The 13785-nt window shown below is 41.6% G+C and overlaps 1 protein-coding gene across 1 annotated transcript in view; it reads right to left on the bottom strand.

Annotated features, from left to right (window-relative positions):
- Nucleotides 1–4045: 4045 nt before the first annotated feature.
- WNT9A (Wnt family member 9A) overlaps nucleotides 4046–13785 on the bottom strand; it is a 56495-nt gene continuing 46755 nt past the window's right edge. The window contains exon 4 of the mRNA XM_065666961.1: nucleotides 4046–10849. Within this exon, the coding sequence (XP_065523033.1) occupies nucleotides 10376–10849 (474 nt within the window). The 3' untranslated portion in view covers nucleotides 4046–10375. The remainder of the gene's footprint in view (nucleotides 10850–13785) is intronic.

Here is a 13785-nt window from a genome sequence, read left to right as displayed (position 1 = left end):
TTAACTATGGGTGGAGGTTACATTACCTGCATTCCTTATATAGGTACTGCAGTTAATTGACGGAAGCTGTGGCTATTCAGTCCTTGAACATGATGAATGAATCAGTGGAATGCTATGCAGGGCCTACAGTCAGTGATAAGCACACAAATATATTACCCCAACTGCGGATGTCTTGTCATAAGGTCTTTTTCAAGGTCTGGCTATGTCTTATCCACAAAGTGATGAGTTTTGTGAGCTTTAGTTATAGTGCCACTACTGAAGTCACTTCAGGGGTGCCTAGAGGCTGATGTGATGAAGCATCTGTGATGGACTTGTATCTTGCTTTAGTGCTGGCCAACCAGGAAAGCCAGCCTTCCCTGAGATGCGGTTTCCCCACCAGCAGAACAAGAGAACTGATCAAGAATACTTCAGGGTTAGTGTGTGAGATTATTTGTAGAGCACTTGAACTTCTGCATCTATTTTATCAGATTTAAAGAAGGGCAAGCAACATTCCTGGGCACTGAAGCTTGGTCAAGTATATTGTTAAAATATTAGAAAATCCCTGGTGTGCTTTTGGCTCAGGTAAAACAATTCCTGGGTATGGTTCAAAAGTTGGCATGGGCCAAGGTCTGTTCCCAGGAGATATTTTGCATAGAGCCACCTTGTTCTGGAAGGCAAGTGTATTTGACATGTTGGATGTGGGCTGCTTTATGCTATCAGCATGAGATCCAGTAACTACTGGAGATGTAGCCAGAAAGTCTAATCCACTCCCTATATTGACACTGTGCCTCTTGCAAGCAGAAGCAGAGATGACTTGGGAGAGGATGTAGGAACTTAAAAGGCTCTTCTTCTTTTCCAAGCAACTGGCAGCATCTTCTCTCACTATATCTATATCCCAAGTCCTGAAGGAAATGTTCAATTTTTCATTTGACAGCAGCTATACCCTTTATTATCCTGGCTACAACCCTCCAGTGCTGTAGCCAACACTAGGTGAGGGAGTCATATATTTAGTGTCATCTCCAGCCAGCTTTGAAGCAAATCCATAGGGAAATACACAAATCCTGCTGCTATCCCAACTGCTTCCCATTGCAGAAACACAGGGTATGGACATGACTTGCTTCTCTTTCCTGGTCACCTGTGGTACCCCCATGTCTCAAATAGTGTTGAGGGCACTTACCACTACCTGATCATAGGCCCAGGTCTCAAAATCACCAAGGTATGAGTTTGGGCAAGTCACATCATTCTAGCCCTCTTTTATCTCTGACTCTGAGTTTCTACTTCTACTTAGACTGAAAGAGAATAGGTATTGCATGTCTCTTAAATAACTCAGGACCCATACAAGGAGATGTCCAAAAGTGGCTACAGAGCTTGAGCTATGTTAATGATAATGATGAATCAGTAGTAGGAAGCTGTGGGGGACCTGACTCTCCCTTCTCATTTCTTGGGAGTTAACTTTATTTTTGTCCAAGTAGCAGTCAGATTTTCATCTTTAGCGCTTATTTAAGAGAGAGCTCCGTATAAAATTTGTCTCCTTGTTATTTTTCCTCTCCTTATTCTGGGTTTCTTTTGCTCACAAATGTGCACGCTCTTCTACATTCTTAGCTGCATTACACACACAGTTTCACACAAAGCATATTTCTCAGAGATGTATTTAGAAGCTTGTAAGATATTCGGGAAAGTATTTTCTTCTTTCTAAGCTAAAAGCACCTCTATTTTTTATTGGATATTACCTAGTTCTCACACTCCACTGCTGCTCAGCACACCCACAGATACTGAAACCACCTTCTTGCAAAAAAGACGTAGCAGCAGCTCTGAGGAAAGCAATGGGAGAGAAGAGGGAAGGAAACCTATTTTATTTTTTCTGGAGATGAAGTTTCTCATTTGATGCTCTCTATTTTACTTTTTTTTTTTTTAATCCCAAATTCTTACAATACGCATTCTAGCTTCACCCACTTCCTCTGTGGGAACAGCTGTCAAAACGCTGTTACATCCTAGGCTACTGCGGCTTTACGACTCACATTAGCAGCTCTTTAAGGGTCTGGCGGAGGCTGGCTGTGAGGTTTCAAGCCTGCGATTTGTCATTACCCAACTGCCAGGAAGTGTAAGTCAAGGTCAGTTGGGAAGCTGAAGAAGACGGGGAGGTATGCTGCAGGGTTTGACAGGATGTAGACCAGAGGTAGCTCCTTGGATCCCCATCTCCAACCCCATAATCTCCAATCATCGCTATTCTTGCATTAAACTGCCTAGACCAGACGTTCACCAAAGCATCTGCCTGGTTCCTCAGAGCTTTGTGCTGACATTTCTTATCACAGAAGGGGCAAAGCAAAATAAAAACAGAAGGTGCATTGGTTGAGCAAGGTTCTCACTGATTTAGTAAATATTTCCTTGGGTGGGTGATACAGATAATAAGCTGCGAGGAGTGCAACAGTGGGATATGATACCAACATTAGCATGATACTGGATAAAGGTACCAGTCCCTCTGTTTGATGATGGACACTGTCGATTCTGTGTAAAGCACAGAGGAGCCATCTATTAAGGGGTTAGTTAAATGTCTGGATGCAATTCATGCGCCATAGCAGAAAATGAGATCAGAAGGTAAAATAAATGCAAGAGTTTTACATGCATGGGAAGGAGAGAATTGGATAACCACCTCTGACTTTGTGAAGCACTTTGGAGACAAAAGCCAGAGTTTTCAAAGTCATCCAGCACACCATCAAAAACACAGTAACCCTTGTTTAATAGTCTAACCTGGGATGTACAGAAGTCTGCCAAAGGTATACACTGAAAGGACAACTGTGGCTAAAGCTCATTCGAAGTTTGGTTCTTCTACCACATGCCCAGTCAGCCTGACAAGCAACTTTTCTTGGCTGGCAGCTTGTTTGAATCATTTGGACCTGCTGCCTTGACAAGGTGCCAAACTATTGAGAAGGAGAACCTGGACATAGGCGTGAAAGCCAGTAAGTTAGTGCAGGGTAGGAAGTTACTTTCTGTCAGATGAACTACCATTATTGGTCATGTGAGTTTTCTTACCCTTCCCCAGGATGATGCTTTATGTTAACGTCATGTCCACTGAGGGAGATGACAGGATGCTTGTGCCTGGTTGCCTGCCTCAAAAGAGAGTAGCCTACTAATCTAAACAGCCCCTCACTTAATAGTCCACCACCTGCTATCTCAATAAGGTCTTCTCTGCCACAAGTTTAGTCTGCTCCAGGGCTAGGGTTTCAGTGGGGTGGCTTCTTTCTTTGTTTTAAACGTCTTGAGCAGTTGGACCTCAGGTTGATCTCTAAGCTTTCTGCTCATCCACATGAAAGAGCAGTGTCTGTGAACCATCCCACAACTGTGGTCCTGAGAAGCAGCACCTCATTGCATGCATCCACATATGGGGCATCGTGTTATTTCTCAGAGGCTTTGCAAACCCAAATCACTCATGTTTGAGTCATTATTAAGTTGTAAGATGAACAGCAACACTCTCTGGTTATTTAAAACTCAGCTGAAATGAATTTTAGATAGTAAATATCTCCTGGGGACCATTGTGAAAAAAAAGACATTTGATCAAGCATGACGACATGTAGCCCAGGATAATGACAATTTTTTTAATTGTTGTCATTCAGCCAGACTAAATTTGGCCACATCCTCCCTATTCTGAGCTCCAGCCAGTTACTTGATCGGAGTACCTTTGCAATCACATCATGACAGTGACATTTTGCCAAAGTATCATGACTTCTCCAGCAAAGAATGATGACTAATGCAACCCCATGAAAAGCTGATGGAGTCCATCAGCCTCCTGAGCTTGTTTAACATTATATTTAACATATATATATATTATACTGCTCAAAAGTCTTTGGGGCTTACATTAGTGTCATGGTTTAAGACCAGTCGGCAACTAAGAACCACTCAGGCACTCGCTCACTCCTACTCCTTCTTCCCCCCACCCCAGTCCCAGAGGAAAGACAGGCTAGCTCCAGCACCAGAGGTCCAGACTACTGCTGAGGAAGTACAGGAGCCTTCCGTAACCACTGAACATAGAAGTTCTTCAAGATGCAAAGAAAGAAGAGCACACGTCAAGTATAATTTAAAATACATTTATTGTTTCATTTGTTCTGGCTTTTTTGTTATACAAAGATGTTAAATAACTTAAATACATTCTCAACAGTCACTCAGAATCAGATTTATACCTACAAGCTGTACATATGAGGTAGAGAAAAATAACTTAGGCTCCCATAAGACATTGGAAAGAAAAAAAAAAAAAAAAGAAAAAAACAACCAAACAAACAAACAAAAAAAAAAAGAAAAATACTAATCCTTCATGTTAGTATTCCCACCTCCCTTTAAAAGGAAATGCCATCTCAGGTGTGCAAAACAAATCCTAGACTTTACATTCAGGCCTCAAAGGGCATTCTTAGGGACTGGGGCTGACCAGAGTAAAATTCCTGTGCTAATTTGGTGATTGCTTTTTCAGATAGGTCTGTGCCCAAAGGGAGCTGGCTGACATATCCATCCATACATTGATTAGTCCTGAATTCATCCCCACATTTATAAACATCTATTAACCTGCGTGTCTATGTTTTTATCCTCTTCCATTGTCAGTGGTGAGAAACTGGCACATCCAACTGGTCCAAAACACCTTCTAGAGGCTCCTTATCTAAAGGGGGATAATTCCAGAAGCATTACAAATGCCCCACTACAACAAGCATGTCAGCACCTCTCCCAGCTTTCCTGATCAATCCTGTTATCCAGTGCTGCTGGGAAGGGTTTTGCCCATTTCTGAAAACATTCAGCAACAGTGTTATTCAGACAGCCTGCTGAATTTTATGTGTCTAAATCATTTATGGCCTTAACTTAAACCCTACTCACTCTCTGCACATGAATAAATGTAGTTACAGGAAGCCTACCTTGATGCCAGAGCTAAACTGTGCTTGCAATAGCCATTTGCTTTTCCTCTCCACTCACAAGTACTGCAGATTTCCCTTTTTTTGTTGTGCAGAAACACTCTCTTTCCTGGAACCTGTAAAGAGCGTGGTCAAATCCAGTGCTCATCAGTCAAAAAATAGATCTGAAAACTATTCAACACTAATATCTATGGCCCTCAGGTTGACTGCTTCAGCAATGGCCAGATTTCTATGGGCCTGACCCTATGCCATATTGAGCATCCTTCAAGTTACATGAGCAGTAATGGTCATAAAAAGCACTATTTCTCTTGCAGGAGAATGTTGCTCTCCAAAAGTCATCACCTAGTTAGCATTCTGAAAACTGAAAATCAGGACAAGCTGACCATAGAAGCCAGAGTCTACCCAACAGATGTGCATGCAGAACCAAATAAACCGGGAATGGAGAGCTTTGCTGCACCTGTTTTATTGAGCACAGAATAGACCTAATTTTACTGCAACATCAACTGAGGAATTTTTCACAGGCACTATAATCCACCAGGAAATTACCTTAAGCAGCATCTACTCCATGAAAGTACCCTTGAGAAATCCGTCCCTTCATCTGGGTTCTCATCGAACCCTACCACAGCCAAACCAACTTAATATATGCTCACTAAAATAGGGCAGCTGAAAAACGATTGACAAAGAAATTCAAGACCTGGGCTGAAGGAAGGCAGATGTGTACAAGCTGGCTGACCACAAAAATTCCTCAGAAATTATCTTGCCCCTGCTCAGGTCTTCAATTCCAAAAGCTCTTTTGAAAACAGACAGTCCATAACTCAAAGGTGCTTCCCAAGGTGAACAACAGGCTTCCTAAACCACAGCGGACCAAGTTCCCAGCTCCCAAGTTTTACACCACCCCATTCAAATAGATAAAAATTGCTTATATTAAGTCAAGCCTGGGATTTGGTCCTCTTCATTTAACCTTCCCATGTATCAGATTTTTGTTTTTTCCCCCCACAATAACTTTTTTAAGAGTCATTCTTCCCAGAACAACTGAGATCAACAGCAAATATCTAGTTATTATAAATAGGTTTTGGCTTTCAAGCCATCTCACAACCAGGATGCATAACTAAAAAGGGCTTGAAGTTTCAGGGTAGGTTTTTGTATTTATTTACAAGCTACTCATTCTTCATAACTCATTTTTAGTGTTAAGAATAAAAAAAAAAGTGCCCCTTTGTTAAACCTTAGTTGATTCACCAACTGGAGTCTTTTGAGAGCTGGAAAACAATGAGAACGTAATGTTTAGGACTTGTTTTGCATGTCTCCACATCCGGCATATATGAGTCAGTCACACAGAACAGAAGCTTGTTAAAAAACAGATGACGGGTGCAACAATTATTTGTGTGGGTTTTTATTTCTTTTAATAGAAAATTCTAATATAAAACAGCAAACATTTTCAGTTTGCCTTGTTTACAAAAATATTATATATATTTTTTTATATTTCTGACATAACTAAATGCACTATTCAATAAAAATATTCTTCCATCAGCTAACTTCTCTTTTAAAAAATTAATTAAAAAGTTATATAAATAATGGTTGCACCCCCCCACCCCCACCCCAAAACTGATCCCACAAGTTTTGCTGGATCAGCTTAGGAGAACCAACACTGACACTTTTGGGAGACAGCGGGTGAAAGGGGATAGGAAACCAGAGAATCCCCCAGTCACCCATCTGTCCTTCTCCAGTTACATCTGCTGCAAAAACCTGTTTCTATGGGGGTAAGAAAAAGGAAAAAAGTTGCTTTGCACTTTTTTTTTTTATATCTATATATCAAATGACACTGTGAAAGATCAGGGACCCAAATCCATTCTTGTAGTAGTTTTACAAAAATGAGCAATTAAATTGAATTGCACTGGAGATCCAGTGATGTAGTGGTAGAATCAGCCTCTCTGGAAAAATCCAATTTCATGCAGCTGGAATAAAAAGCGGTTCACAGGACACTGCCCAATGTTTTATAGAGGACTTCAGGGTCTGTTGTCTAGGGTTTTCTGAACTCACATATGGAGTAACACAAGCAGAAACTCCTGCTCCATAGGTTAGTTCAATCTGAACACACATTGTCACCAGCAGAAAACCCAAGTCAAGCACCTGAGAGAATTTTGAGAGGGTCTGACATCTTTTCTACCAGCTGCTACTTGTTTCATCCTACTCAAGCTCCATTGGATTTTTCCAGAATGAGGCTTTTCCCCCCATTCTTTCTTCAAAGATAAGGCAAACATTGGAAAATGCTGGAACTAAACACCCCCCAACACCCAACACACATATAACATGGTGGGGGGAAGAAGAAAAATAACCCACATATGTTTTACCACCCTAGGTCAAAAGGCCAAGAAGACAAGTTCTCCTGATTTCAGAGTGTTAGTATATTTTATACACTGCCTATACATTTAACACATGTGCCTCGCTACTATTTAGTTATTTATATATTTTTTTTAACCACAGGAGAATAAACCTTGCTATTTACAATATATAACAGGCAAGTAATATATCCACATTAACATAAATACAATTTGCTTTTCATGTGGGGTTTTTTTGTTGTCTTTTTTTTTTTTTTTTTTTTAAATACTTACAGAAAGCATCCAGGCTTCAGTGCGTGAGTTATAATACACAGAAGAGCTCTTTCACTCAGTAGTTCATTCACTCTTTGCTGCCTTCCTCTAGTCAAGCTTTGACAGTCTGCCTTATTGTCCACCCATCTCTCTCTCTCCCCCGCCACTGCCAAAACACCAAGCTACCCTATCCCATCTGACCCAGGCATTTTCTCCACAACAATATTTATGCCCACACTGCCTTCTCTTCTACATCTAGGGACTCATTCTCCTCTCACACCAGTGCAATGTGGAGTTACTCCAGCGAGGTCAATGGAGACAGAGACACCAGTGAAAAGAAGGAAAATGAGGCCCATGGTTTAAATATAACAATAATTAGCAATAATAATGCACATAAGCTGCAGTCGATTCTTTAATTAAGAACCTTTTTTTTTTTTTTTTTTAAAGAGTGGAGCCAGAAATAGTAATTCAGACCCAAAAATCCTCACATCTTGAGCAAGTTTGGATCTGGCCTTACTTTGGAGGGGAAGAGCTATTCTATCACACACACGAAAATGTAACAGTGACTTTGCACATATGTGTGAGAGACAGGGGAAGAAACAATTTAACATAATACCACATTAAAACCATTTACTAGGTCCTTCTGAAGGGCTTTACAATAAATAAATGTTCATTCAATACTTATATATATATTTATGTGAAGGCATATGTGTGTATATATATATATACACACACACATTGAATAATAGGTTTCTAGTCAGTTTATTTTTTAAACCGTTTAGATAAACTGCTTGTGGGTGACTCTCAAAGCGGTGCATCTCCCAGAAGCTGAGAGATCTTCTTGCAAACTCCCTGCATTGTATGCACTGCTGCACATTTGCTGCTGTGGAAGGGACAAACACCATATGTGGGTTCCTCCTTCTCCAGCACTACCCCAGCCTCCAGAATTGTACAGCAAATAAGCAAACAGCAAAAAAAGAGACAGTAACTTCACTTTGCAGGACCTTAGCGCTATTAACAATACCATCCTGCCCATCCCCATGCTCACACCTCAAGATCTCATGCCAACAAGCCAAGCTGGACTGCAGGTATTTGTTAAAAATATCTTTTCTCCTCCCAGTAGATGCACATGAACAGCTTAAATATTAGTGGCTACTATTTTGGGAGAAAAAAAGGAAAAAAAAAAGGAAAATTAAAACCACCTTGCAATACAATGGTCCATCTTGGAAAACTGCTCTCTTTCTGCTTGGCTAACATTTACTACCAGTCGAAAAACTCCAGTCAGCTTTCCTCTTTTGAGAACCAGATCAATGGTTTACATAGAACTGGTTGAAATTGCTACTACTGAACAGTCAAAAATTGCTACCAAAAATAAAACAAAATGCCCTCTGCTCTCCAGCGTCTCCTTAGAAAACTTCTTTGAGGCATCCACTGACTGCTTCCAATCCACTTTTATATGACTGAAGAATATTGTTGCATCAAGTCCTGGATTGTAAGTATCCTCTTCAAACAAAAGAAGAAATGCTGAATGTTGCCATCTATTTCACAGCATCAGAGCCATCTACCACTGCAGTCAATCTGTGGCTTCTCTGGCCACTTGATAGTTTGTGTCAATTGGTTGTTCAGAATCCAAGAGCTGGTTACCATTTAGCAGTTGTATTCTTTAAATACAGTCCTCAATCTAGTGGTTAAAAAAAAAAAAAAAAAAAGAAAAAAAAGAAACATCTTAAGGTCATAGGGCTTACATACAGCTTGCGTCATGTACCACTGCCATGGTTTAGAGTAAATGGAATGATGACCTAGTAACAGAAAAGTCAACTCCTTCAGAGGTCTGATCCAGTCCAAAATGGCTGCTATAAAATGCAAGACAGCACTGTGTTCCAAGATGCACTTGAATTTCTCTTGTCCGACTCAGAAATATATGTCCAAATTCAGCTGGCATAAGACTCGTAAGTTCCAGTTCAGATTTCTGAAGCAGTTACCACAGGGTGAATTTGATCAACAAGAGGTGGAAAGAGGACAGAAAAATAGATCATGCACAAAGTGAAAATAAAATTTAAAAAATATCTAGTGGTTTTGTTAAAAAAAAAGAAATAAAAATAAAAGGATAACAATAGTGCTAAAGAAACTGCATTTGAAGAAACCAGTTGTAAAAAAAGAACACGTGATTGGACTGAAGGGAACAGGCACATCTGGTTTTCTACAGTCTTCCCAACCTCTTTCTTGGATATATTTCTGTTTGCAATATGGTGGACCCAATATTTTTTGAGCTGTATTTGGTGATAAATGCATGTGGATATGGAGCCGTCATTAAAAGCTAACCCTTCCAGTGGGTCTTTTTGTCAGAGACTCGTTTGCTCAACGTGCAGAAACTCCCTTAAAGGAGCCATCAGGCCTGCTTCTGCTTACCCTACACACATCTCTCCAGTTTTAGAAGGGGACATATATGACCACTTCCTGTACCATCATGTTTGAAGCAGATCTTTCTTTCCTATCTGCTTATCTCTCTAAGCTGCTGGGTAAGCTTCAGGAATAAAGTAGTATAGGTTATTTATGACAAAGAGAATATACTAGGCCCAGGAGTTCATGGAGGGTTGGTGGAACGATCAATATGTTCCAAGGATAAATGATCCATCAAACTGCGTAGACTAAGGTGAAGGTCAACTGGTGTCTAACCCCAGTGTGACAGGCACTTATTTCCACATAGTTGGACCTCATTAAAATTCAGTCTATGGGAAAACAAAACAAAACAAAAACAAAACAGCAACACATCTGGGTCACCTGTACCCTACAAAGTGCTTATGTCTCAACATAGCTTTCAGATCCCAGAAGGTCAATCAAACCCTGTTTGTCTCCATATGCAGTTCTTACAGATCACCATCACCCATCACCAAGGGTTGCCATCGAGCAGAAGACACGTCAGTCTTTGCAGGTATAAACCTCTTCTCTCTGGGTGCATTGCTTGCATTCCACATAGCAGCACCAACGGACCTGGCACTGGCATGGACGGGTGACCACCCGACTCTGTGTATTGTGCCCTCGCCCACAGCAGATGCTGTCACAGTTCTTGTCTTTGTAACATTTCCTTCCCGAAGTCCCAGGTGAGTATCTACTCATCATGCAGAAACTTGGGGAATCGTCAATGTAGACAAGATCTGTAGTCCTTGGGATCTGATCACTGTGACCAGGGATGGACTTCTTGGGTGGGGAGATGTCTCCTTCTCCTGTGGCCTCGTTGGTCGTGCTGCCCACTTTGAGCGATGTCTCATACTTCTGCTTCAGCTGCTTCCCTATTTCATGAAACGGAGAGAGCTGCCTCCAGCACGTTCGAACAGTACAGGATCCAGATACGCCATGGCATTTACAGGTTGTCTCCACTCCAGCTTTGATGACCTGCAGACACACACAGACCAAAAATGAAATCAGTTATGGAGGAAAACCATCAAGATACAGAGAAAGAAAAAAAACCAAAACATGCTAGAAGACACTCCTGGAACACAAAGTTGATGGCAGTACAAAAACTGTCTGTTGAAAGAGGACAGAGAACACGTACTACAAGAAATATTTGCTTCAGAAGGGTCCCAGTTATGACAATACAGAATATGATGTTTACCTGCTAGGATAATGCTTTATTGGCTCGTTAATTATACTAGTAAGGCGTACAAAGGCTGTCTGGTGCTGGCACTCATTTATGTAGATAGGGGTTGGAAGCTGTGATGCAATTAAGAGATCAATACATGTTTTAGCACTTATTTATTTTAGCAAGAACAAGGAGAGAAGATGTAACAACCATGGAAGAAGTTGGTTTAGTGGAGAAAAGAGGGAGACTGCTGCTGTAACACACACAAACACACATGTGGGGTGCCACATGCTCCAGAACACGAGCATGGAAAGTAGGAACTTTCTCCATACCACATCACATAGGATACCACTGTAAACTCACACAGCTCCCAATTAGCAGCACAGGTTCAGTGGAAGCATGGTTAAGCTGTGTTGTTTCCACCAGTAGCGACGAGGTATAGCATCCCACCCATTTCGTGACTGAGCTTCATGTAGCTGAAATGTATATATAGTTCTCAGGAGCACAGCTCAAATTCACCTTCACCAAAACCAGCAGCTCTAAAAACATCCAGACAGCTTCTGCCTCTCCATCCTGTGTTCAGGATTCTATTCCAGAGTGCGGTAGCATGTTCAAAAGGACATGTCAATTTTCTTCTGCTAGCAATGAAGAAGCCTGAATGTATTTTTTAAAACAAAAAGATTCATTGCTTGCTGGCCACATACGTTTAATAAAGCACATTTTCATGTAGGATGAAGCCTAAGGCTTCCTCATTCTTCGCTGTGTCCTCCCTTTCTCTGAAAAAATAAGATGTGAATACACAAAACCCAGACACCTTCCCCCCCCCATCTTCTTCAGAGAGAGATTTATACCTGGGACTCCTCTATGGGCAACATGAGAGCAGACGTATTATTTGGACAGTCACAGATAACCTGCATTTTGTCCACTGATTATAAACAGATATTTATAGTTCTAGTCCTCCCTCCCTGTCCCTTCCCCCAAAATAGGTTACATTTGGACTTTAAATGCATAAGGTATAACCACCCCTTAAAATAGCAAGTTAGACCAGAGTTTGTTTTACAGAGCTTCTTCCTGTCGAAGTACTACTGAAAGTGCCCTTCTTTTGGGGATCTATGGTATTTAAAAAACAAAAAAATAAATCTTCCCCCTCTGCCCATTAGGGCATCTGCCTACATTATGGCCTCATGACAGCAGAGGACTGGCTCCAGTCCAGTTCCTGACCATCCAGTTCCTAATTATTTGGCTGCATGAGTCCTGCTGAGCACCATGTGCAAATGTGCAATAGGTCATGGACTCAGAATTGGGGTCTGGTCCAATCCTGATATTACAGAGATGTTTTTAGAAAGACAATATGCATAATACGGCCTTCAGCAAAGGCTGGCCAATGGTCACACTTCATTCCTGTGACAGCCAAGACCTTTTCAAATGCAATCCAATAATACACAGTAGCATTCAAACAAGTGACGGGTTACAGAGAGAGATGTGTTACTGCTTATAGTACTCAGCTGGGCCGGCTTGGTCAGGGGCTGTCACGCTCTGCGTGCCAAAGTGTCTAGCCAACTCTGCAAGAAATCCCACAATATTAGACAAGAGCGTACAGAACACGTTTCAACACCAAAAGAAAGAAAACTAAACCCCTCACCCATGCTATCCCTTATGTAAAGTCACATTTCACTGGTTGTCCAGAAGTGAGAGCGGAGTCCATGTTAAACAAAGCTCCTATACCTGATTTCACACCCAGACCATCAGCAAATTGGGCAAAATTGCTGGGGTACTTGCCGAAGGGCTGCACACTGCAGACATTCATCAGCTCAGCCTTTACTCAACCCTCCCACCTCCAACAACACATTTGCATCTGCTCCACCTGGAACAGGAGATCACTGTTGAACAGGAGATCACTGTTGAACAGGAGATGGGAAAGCAAGACACCAGCAGGAACTGGCTCAGACGGTAGACCCACTCCTGTGCAGAGGCTCGACTGGATTTGGAGCTGGTTGAACATGGCATAGTCATGAAACACAGGAAGAGAACCTGGAGGCAGGGCTATTCTTGCCAGTAGCCACCTCTCCAGAGCTCAGTGGGAAAGCTGACACTGCAAGTATTGTGTATATATACAATACATATATACACAGCATATTTAAGGCATCCACATGGGGCTGGTAGATACGGCACAACACAAATGGGAGATACAAATGCTGATGGACTGGCAACTAACAGATGGCAGCAAACCTTCAGTCAGGAACAGGTGTGTAGGTTTAGGCACCTCACACCATCAAACTAGGGTTGACTTAACTAAGGCATGTGTTTGAGTTTAATGCCTACATTTGAGAAACACCTCTAAATTGCAGCCTGACTCAGTGGAGCCAAATCAGACACCTGAACATGCTCCACTGAGCAGCTCTTCAGGCTCCACCAACTGACCACATCTCTACTTGTTTACACAAGTCTAGGGACCCAGCTCACACAGAGGCACTTCAGTTTAGATATCTAAAACTGCAAGAATCACACATTCTGGGACTAATGCAGGTGTCTAAATATCAGCATCTAGCATTATTTGGGGTACTGTAAAACACTGCTTTTCACCAACTGCCCCTGAACGAGCATAAAGGTCTCTCAAAGGGTACCAATGCATATACTTAAGTAGTTGAAGCCATTCTCCTTCTGTGCTTAAACAGTGATGAACAAAGCCCCTAATGACTCCCAGCTCATTCTTTTCCTGACTCACTTCTAACTCCTTGTTAAGTAGTGG

This window comes from Lathamus discolor, chromosome 2 (genome assembly GCF_037157495.1).
Source record: "Lathamus discolor isolate bLatDis1 chromosome 2, bLatDis1.hap1, whole genome shotgun sequence".
NCBI lineage: Eukaryota > Metazoa > Chordata > Aves > Psittaciformes > Psittacidae > Lathamus > Lathamus discolor.
Note: the sequence above shows the minus strand (reverse complement) of the source record. Positions and strands in the feature narration are given on the sequence as shown.